This window comes from Dendrobium catenatum, unplaced genomic scaffold, assembly GCF_001605985.2.
Source record: "Dendrobium catenatum unplaced genomic scaffold, ASM160598v2 fragScaff_scaffold_817, whole genome shotgun sequence".
Taxonomy (NCBI): domain Eukaryota; kingdom Viridiplantae; phylum Streptophyta; class Magnoliopsida; order Asparagales; family Orchidaceae; genus Dendrobium; species Dendrobium catenatum.
The window spans coordinates 1,042,165-1,051,382 of NW_021319279.1; the positions used below are offsets into that span (position 1 = coordinate 1,042,165).

At 37.2% G+C, this 9,218-nt stretch overlaps 1 protein-coding gene across 1 annotated transcript; it reads right to left on the minus strand.

Moving 5' to 3' along the window:
- Positions 1-6,298: 6,298 nt before the first annotated feature.
- Positions 6,299-7,728, minus strand: LOC110096417. The gene is made up of 2 exons (XM_020822368.2): positions 6,869-7,728; positions 6,299-6,729 (listed from the first exon to the last, which is right to left on the minus strand). Exons 1-2 carry the CDS (start codon positions 7,595-7,597, stop codon positions 6,328-6,330), a joined length of 1,131 nt encoding a protein of 376 aa, XP_020678027.2. The 5' UTR covers positions 7,598-7,728; the 3' UTR covers positions 6,299-6,327.
- Positions 7,729-9,218: the final 1,490 nt, after the last annotated feature.

Consider the following 9,218-nt stretch of genomic DNA (forward strand, 5'->3'; position numbering starts at 1 on the left):
GGGCTTAAGGCTGATCCTTGATGTAACCCAACCGAAATAGGGAAATACTTGGTCAATCCACCTTGTGTTTGAACACAAGTAATAGCTCATGCATACATATCTTTAATGATTTGAATATAAGCATTATTGACTCCTTTCTATAGGCATTATTGACTCCTTTTGTACCCCAAAGAGAACATAATAGTAGAAAATTTTCATTCATCAATAATCCATAAAATACAATGACAAAGCCTTTATATAGGTTATCCGGAAATAAAAATATAAAGACGACATTGCCCTTGGTCTACAACAAGCACTAATTCCCTCATAGGGGTACAAAAGGAAAAACATGAAATATAAATGACATGAATAAAATAAAACATCAAAAATAAAGACTGAATCATGGCCGTCGATCGGCGTCTCCGGCGATGGTACACGTGTCAAAATCTGATGTCCCCATCACTGATGTTTAGGGATTGATCTAAGTTAGGAGACTCAGGCATGAAAAGACAGCCTAAAGGAGTGAGGGTTACAAAAATCACCTCCAAAACCATATCCTCAGATAGGAACAGCAGAAAAAAAAAAAAGCGAACCTGAGCTATAGATAATAGCAACATTATACTTCTCTTCATGAAAAACCCAAGAGGCACCAAAATCTAGAAGAAATGAAAACACCTAGTCCTGCCGCAGAATCAAGTTCAACAGCATAGAAAAATATTATCCAGGCCAGCCAAAGTTTTGCTGGGAGAAGAGGCATCTTAGCATAAGACCCATCCGAACCAGAATCACCCACAATGCATTGTAGATGTTGAAGACCTTCACTTTTGATTAAAATTTTAACAAAATAGCATAACTCGAGCAGCAGTTCTCCACTTTCCTGTATCTTGTCGAAGTTGTTATGATGATATGCTTCTTGGAGGCCAAGAAGTGGGGCACCTTTAGAGTAGGTGTAGACTCTCAAGAGAAAGAGAAGAGAGGAAATCAGAAATTTTCATTCATGCTTATTTGATTACAATAGGTGCTATTTTTACAACTTGTACAGACCAAGTTGATAAGATAGACTTGTTCTGCTTAATACACACCTTAATAAAAATAGGCAGACTTTGTCTACCTCGCTTAAAAGAACAAAATAAAGTAAAGCTTTATTACATATTTGTAGATCACTTAATTATGTTACAAAGCTTGTCTATTTTGGAGATCTTCTTTTTCTTTGGAAGACTATAATGATTGTAGGTTGGTCCTTCATGTTGGTAGCCCATGCTTCACAATTTGCTTGTACCATTTTAGGATATAATGAAATGTGTTGATGTTTTACATAAGATTAGTACTATTATAATTTCTTGCAAAAAGTAATAGTTTGCTCTTTTTATTTATTTTTGGCATCTGAACTGCAAAGTACTCCTTTTAGTGCGTCTTTGGATCATGATTATGCACTTGAATGAAGGTGCATCATAGACTTGACATGGTCTATTTTATCATTTCCGCATCTGTGGTTCCAAGCCCTGCTATAGCAAACATGTTTGTAGTGCAAAAGCAAAGACAGGAGATGGTGGTTTCCCTGTTCTCTTTTAAGAGCAGTAAGTAGTAAGTACCCTGTAACTTTTATCCACTTAATGTATTTTCCTGTTTTGTGCCAATAATATTATTAACTTAAGTTCTTAGGACTTGATGGCATTACCAAAATATCAGCTATTTTAAGTTTCTATAAAAAGTTGTTGAGTAATTTCAATTAAGTTCCTATATGTATATTTGCTGTCTAATTAGTGAAGTATGATAGATATGAAATTGGAATACCTATACATATGGCTGCAACAAAGAACAAAATAGAATCATCATGGCATGAAACTTCTCTTTTCCATCCATCCCACTGGACTGCGGAAATCCGTTGTGGCTTCCAGGGACTTTTGTTTATTGTTTTTGAAAAATGTGGTTTTATCCTTCATATTTTTCTTATTTTTCATGCTGAAAATTTATTAGATAATTTCCTAACTTTTTTTCATACTATTCAACAAGTGCTTTGTGAAACTTTTTATTGGTCTAAATTTGAGATGTAAGATTATTTTCATGGTGTGTTTCTCAATCTTTTGCTCACAATATCTCGTCAAAAAGAAATTAAAAAAAAAAAAAAAAACTGTTTGCACTAAGTTATAAAATCTGATGAATTTGCACCCTCACTCTCACACATTAACACACATGCTGTTAAACCCATTATGACATGAAAACTTTTAGCCTTAATCTGATGCCGGCTCTTCAGGCTTGTTCTTTCTTTACCATTCAGAATTTCCACTCATATTCAGCATTTCTTAGAGCATTCTTTCTACCATTGAAAGCCATGACTTTGTTTGAAGCCGAACGCAGAGTTTGTGACCAATCAAAATTTTTTCCTGTGTAGATCGGTCGGCCTTCTTTTGTTTCCGATCTTGAACTCTGCGGCCTTCCCTTATGAATGTCGTCAATTTTCTGTTCAAGTATTTGGATACTGCAACCTCCCCCTGTTCTAATGCTTATTGTTATATCTGTACTGACTTTTTTGCTTGATCTATAATTGGTTCTGTTGATTTCTGCAGCTGAAGTAGTTTTTCTGATGCCTTCTGCTCTTTGTTGATACAGCTTGTGAAGTTGGAGAGCTTGTCGTCGAATTCCATCTTTGATCTCCTCTTCCCAGTTCTTCTCTATCTCATTCTCGAGCTCAATCCATATATTTCTTTCTTCTTCGGGGACCAGTTTTTTAAATAAGTTTCCCTAATTAACAGCAATTCCATCAATTACTCGTTGCAGAATAAATTATTTTCACCTCAGAGAAAAGTAATAATACATCTTTTATGAAGAGAAATATAAATACATATATATATGCTAGGTTCTAATCGCATTGATATTGCATCTAAATACGTGAAGTTGAAGCAGTAAACAGCCAAACCAAACGGATATAATGCGACATTGCCTTGTTTTGAATAGTCTGATCGAGATCGAGCTGTTCATTTTCTGCTCAATGAGATTTGAATTAGAAATCATTAGAGAAATTCTTAAATTCTTCATAATATAGGAATAGGCAGATAAAATAAGAAGGATAGAACAACCTTGCAATAGCTCCATATACTCCTGCTGCTAAAAAATTGCTTCTACTCTCAGAATTGGTTCATGTTGGGCTTTTAAACCATGCCAGCTGAGACCTGTTGGGCTCTTTGTTACAGTTTGGGGCTAGAAAGAGGGTTAGATCTTAGAAGGTTTAGAAGAGAGAGATGAGCGTTGGAAGAATTAATTTGAAGGAGTTATTCAAAATTTGAGCGGAAAAGCTATCTATGCATGGTGCAATAGCCTTGAGCAAAGTGGGATTGATGTCAGGGTCATGACATCTAAGCTAAGGCTTTGCTTGGAAGGGATAATAAGTAGTAGGTTTGGGTCGTCTTGGTACAACGTGGTCTAGAGCTGGATTAACCTCATGTTGGTTGAAGGCTAGCAATTCTCAACTCCGTTGCTATATTTAGGTTTTGTTTGGGACAGCTTTTTTGTTTCTTTCTAAAACATCTTTTTAGTACAAAAATTTCATGAATTAGAAATTTTTGTACTAAAAAGTCGTTTTAGAAAGCAACAAAAAACTGTCACAAATGAAGCCTTAGATTTAAGAGAAGATTTCTTCAAGATTTGACTACTTAAAGTTCCATGTTTTTCCTTGGCTATCTATTGGGCTTGCGTGAATCATTGTATTCGCTCTCGAGAGTAGGCGGGTTCTTACGCATGACTTAAAATTTTTTATTTTTTGTAGGCTGTATAGTGCGATGCGAGAAATGCATCTGTGCGCTCCGCAAAGACCCTTGTGCCAGTGGGTTGCATGAAAGATGTTGTGTCCTAGGGCACAATAAGAGATGCAAGTGAGTCAAGCTGATTTAGGCTTGGTTCAATAAATGGTAAATGGCTCGTGAGCCAAACTCTATGAGCTAACGAGTCAAGCTTGAGCTAACCTCGACTCTACTCGTTGGCTTGTGAGCCGGCTCGCTTGAATTATACTTAAAATATATCATGATATTATGTATAAATTTTTAAAAAATATTTAAAAATTATATCTTACTTTCTTATATTAAGTGATTATATCATTTTTCTTATAATTTTGCATTCTTTTTCTCATTTTATTTTATTAATTGCTTAAATTACAATCATTTTCTCTCCTTCATGATAAATTAATTGGTTCGTGAGTTGGCTTGAAATCATAGATTAAAACTCAAGTTCAAGTCAAGAGGGACTAGAGCTTGACTCAACTCGTTTATACCAAGAGGCACGGTCGTTTGAGCGCGGCTCAAGTCATACCACAACATTTCAACCAGGAAGGTGATTTTCTATTCAAATGAGGCAGTCTTATGCATAATGTAGATTAGTGTAGCATAAACTATCCAATTGAGTTGGAAAAAATGGCTACTCTTCTTGAAGCAATTTGAGCTAGGGGTGTCAATTTTTGACACGACCCGAAACCCGACCCGAACCCGACCCGGAAAAATCCGGGTTCGGGTCAACCCGAACCCGAAACGGGTCGGGTTCGGGTTGAGCAAATCAACCCGTTTTAAAAATCGGGTCGGGTTCGGGTTTACCCAGCAACCCGAAATTGACCCGAAAGTGACACGAAAACTCATATTTGACCCGAAAACCCGAGATTGACCCGTTTTTTACTTGATTTTGACTCGATTTTGACCCGAAAATCGAATATTGACCCGATTTTGACCAAAAAATTAGTAATTTTAGGTCAACTTCAGGTCATTCGTGTCGGGTCGGGTTGACTCGGACCCGAATCGGGTCGGGTTCGGGTCAGGAAACCTGACCCGTTTTTAAAAACGGGTCGGGTCGGGTTGACCCGAACAGTGCCGGGTCAGTTTCGGGTTCAACCCGAACCCGACCCGCTTACCCGAATTGACACCCCTAATTTGAGCCATCCATGATTCTATGCGGTATTGTATGAGGGGTTTCAAGGGATTTATACAAAGCAAAAGCCTTGAAGTACTTGTGGATGAGCACCCAAACTGCCTAAACCATTAACAGTCAAGTTCTTTTGATTAGATTTAAAATGCAGACTGCATGCAATTGAGGCGATTAGAGAAAGATAAAGATTGAGTTTATTAAGCAACTTTTAGAAAATGAGTCGTTTGGCTTCTTGCCCTAGCTAGTTAAGCCAAGATCAATGGCAACTAGACATTAAGACTTCATATGAATAGAATGGTACAAGAGCATTCTTATCATGGTCGAGTCGAGCTGGAGTCAATCTTAGCTTGAGCTTGATTAATTAATCGAGTTCAAACTCGAGCTTAATATTGCGAATCTAAGTCAACTCATGAGATGGCTAGGTTATAAAGAAATAGAAAAAATGATTATTATTTAAGTAATAATTATTATAATAAAATTAAAAAAAGAATGAAAATTTAGTGGATAAATGATAACGAATCGCTTTATATTAGAAAATGAGATATAATATTTTTAAAAGTTTTATATTAAATCTCATGAATTCTAATATATTTTAAGTGCATTTTATAATAATATTTGTAAAACTCTTTTAAGAAGTAAGAAAGCCGTCCCATACGAAGCCAAATCAAATAGCTTTAAATCAACCATCAACTGGCGTGGTATTAACTCATTTACAAAAGAAAACACAGTCTTTATTTCTTATTCTTCCATAAATCTGTGAAAATATTAATCACCTACAGTGGCCGCATGAAAACAACATTCGCCATGCTTTTGAACAATGCTCATTCTGCTCAAATGAAAGGGGACATTCAAGTGAAAATCTATCAATTTGATTCGTTTTGCTTGTCTTTCGACCGTCAAAGTTTAATAACTAGATTTGCAGAGCCATAGATAGCAGATCTGGTCACAATAGTTTCATTTTGCGCTATATGCTATTATAGTATTTGAATATGCTTTTACATGATTTCCCTTAATTATCTGGAAGTTCCTGATATCTTACTGTTCTGCTGGAAAAGTTCTTTATATTTTGTTCTTGAAGCAAAAATTGAAATGCCTCGCCATCGTAAAATCCCAAAAGCTGGTTCCCATGAGAGTTTTGCGTTCCAATGTATTAAATTTCTAGAATGCATGCAAAAAAATTGGACCTTTACATGCAAAAAATTGGACATTTTTATTTCTATACAGTCGATGTTACAGCTTGGAAAGTCTGGAAGAATTGAGGGAATGGATCGGGAATGAAGAGACATAAAAAGGAAAAAAAAAATGATGTCTCCAATCCCATTATTTCTCTGCACTCAAGGTAAGTTTCATGTTATTTCTGTAGATTCTCTGCATGTATTCTTACTTAACACAAATCATTGAAATTTGATCAGGAGAAGAATTCCAATCGACCAGCCTGGGTGATTAGCTAGCACAGAGGCATTTCCTTGCTCTCAGCTCCTGCTGTGCATATCTGTATTCCTCAGTGAGCTTGTACTCCCTCATCTCCCTGAGAACCTTGGCCGTCCAATAGGTAAAGTAAGCTTCATCATGCCCAATCCGACCGTTCTTGTAGAATCCGAAACACTTTGAGTTGTCATTATATGGACATTGATCATCACCATTGCTGTCATGCCAAGGTCCCTGGTGCTTGATGCCAGAGGCATCGGCGATCCACCGGAAAACATACTGGCCTACGCCGGCGAACTCCTTCCATCCCTTGGGAAAGAACTCCATGACTCCGCTGTTCTTGTCCATGAAGAGCATGTTTGTGAGCTGAGCTCCATGAGGGGAGGCCAGGATATCTGTTTCTGTCATGAGCTTCACCTGCTTGGATACGAACTTCTTGTTACAGGTACATGTTATCGTTGTCTTGGATTAAAATCATCATAAAATGAATTACAAACATGAGAAACTCATATTTTTAACCAAAAGACAAAGATAGCTAACCCAAGAGCCGCTTTACCTGATCACAAAAGGTGAGATTATTTGGCCTGATCACCTTCAACCTGCAACCTTCAACCTTCCCACACTCCCTGTCAAAAATCTTCACCACCGTTTTCTCATCCTTAAACGATCTCGCACCCTTCCTCATCAAAAGCGTTACCCTCACCATTCCATCGCGTTCTCCTCCCCCACTTCCCAATCTGCAAAAAGCCCTAGCCTTGCACCTCATCATATCATAAACCATCTTCTTCCTCTCCATCCCCATCTCTCCTTCATTATGCCTAAACACCACCGCCCTCTCAAAACAGAATGAACCTCCCCCAGTTTCCTCCAAATCCTCAATCATCACCTTTTCTCCCATCACCGCTTCGACCAACATCTTCACCCACGAACTCATCCCAACCCTGAGCTCACCCCAGTGGTAAAGCAACCACCTTTCCGGCTTCTCGCAGCCTTTCGTGCTGTGCCACGCCATGAACGGCACCATAGCAGCGAGCCCGTGCCACAGATTCTCGTAATCGTAATAGCTGTCGGAGATAAAGGTGAGACCTTTGAAGAACATGGCGCCATTTGGGAGGGAATGGCGTGGTGCCAAGGCGTAGGAGTTTTTAGTGCCGTTGGATCTGTCGCTGCCGGAGAGGCAGAGGAGATTGTGATGGGATGAAGGGGAGGGAAAGAGAAGGTGCTCTGCTTCGCCATCTTCGAAGGTGTCGTTGAGGGAACTCATGAACCAGGTGTTGCCGTCCATGGGGGTGGAGGCAAAGTTGAGGTCTTTGAGAGGGAGGAAGGTGATAGAAAGGAGGTGGGAGCGGGATAAGGGGTTTTTTAGTAGCTGGATTTGGAATAAAGTGATGAGGAGGGAGACGGAGGTGATGAAGAAGTATATGGAGAGCTTGGAGGAGGAGGAGGAGGAGGAGGAGGAGGAATGCGAGGAGAACGATGAGGAGAAGGACAAAATCTTGGGTTTGATCTCTTTGTGCTTGCCTTTGGGCGTATCTGGGATGGGAGTGATTTGGAATGGTTCCATATTTTTTTGAGGATTGGAGATCTTATTAAGTGTATATTGTATGGTTTATTTATGGTTTTAGGATGAGTTGATTGAAGTTGGATGGGAAGCTATTAAGATCAATCTCATCCATATTAAATTTATATCTTAGTGTTAAATATTTTCAAAAAAGGACAAGGAGAAGGACAAAATCTTGGGTTTGATCTCTTTGTGCTTGCCTTTGGGCGTATCTGGGATGGGAGTGATTTGGAATGGTTCCATATTTTTTTGAGGATTGGAGATCTTATTAAGTGTATATTGTATGGTTTATTTATGGTTTTAGGATGAGTTGATTGAAGTTGGATGCGAAGCTATTAAGATCAAATCTCATCCATCCATATTAAATTTATATCTTAGTGTTAAATATTTTCAAAAAAGGACGTTGGATGAGATTTGTTGCTTAGATTTGAAGTTATCATATCACATTCATTATTTATTTTTTAATTTTTTCTTTATATTTTTTTATAAAATTGCACACAAAGTTAATTAGGTGTTCGAGGTTTGTGGAAGGAAGGAGATTTTTAACTATGAAGTATTTGTATAAATGTTGGTAATTTATGTGAAATAATAAAACATGATAACTACTATAAATGCATTTATTGTAATTTCTTCAACCTATATTTAGAAGCACAATGTCCATAAGAAAAATATGTTCGATTGTCATTGAAACCCCTAAATTACTCATGTTGAGCTCGAGTTAATTCAGTTGGCTAAAAGATGTTGATCTCATATATCTATCAGATTGGAGTAGATCAATCAATCGATACATTTGGGTTCATCATATGCTTGAAAAACTTTAATATATATATCTCATATAATTAGTGGGAGATAATTAGTGTATTTTCTTTTTGTAGCAAGATTTTGTTAAGCTATATTATATCATTTATGCATTTTATATTTTAATATAACTTTTTTATATAACATTATATCTAGTCTCATCAATACATAGGCAATCATAGGGCAAGCATATGGACACTCAATAATTTATAAATCTTGAGCTTCTTATTTTATGATAATAAATGTTTTGTTTGATTTTTTTTATTATTTTCTAAAGTAGTTGTATAATACAAAAAATCTTGAAAACTGTAAAAAAAAGTGATAAAAAGTTATCCCAAACGAAGTCAAAAAGTCAAAGAGTTATCTTCCACACAACTCTCCTTGGCCTATTGGTTGAGAGCTAAGGCTTCCAACTAAGAGGTCTAAGGTTCGAGTCTCTGTGTATGCGTTGCGTGTGTGAGTTTGCCTTAAATGGCCTAAATGTCCAAAAAAAAAAAAAGAGTTATCTTCCTCTTTTATCTTTCTTCTCCATCTTCATCTGCTATTT

What these genes read in the sequence shown, in the direction of transcription:
- LOC110096417 (XM_020822368.2), bottom strand. Translation starts at nt 7,597, where the DNA reads ATGGACGGCAACACCTGGTTCATGAGTTCCCTCAACGACACCTTCGAA. An exon ending in ATCTCACCTTTTGTGATCAG is followed by an intron (nt 6,730 to 6,868) that starts GTAAAGCGGCTC and finishes GTATCCAAGCAG; the next exon opens with GTGAAGCTCATGACAGAAAC.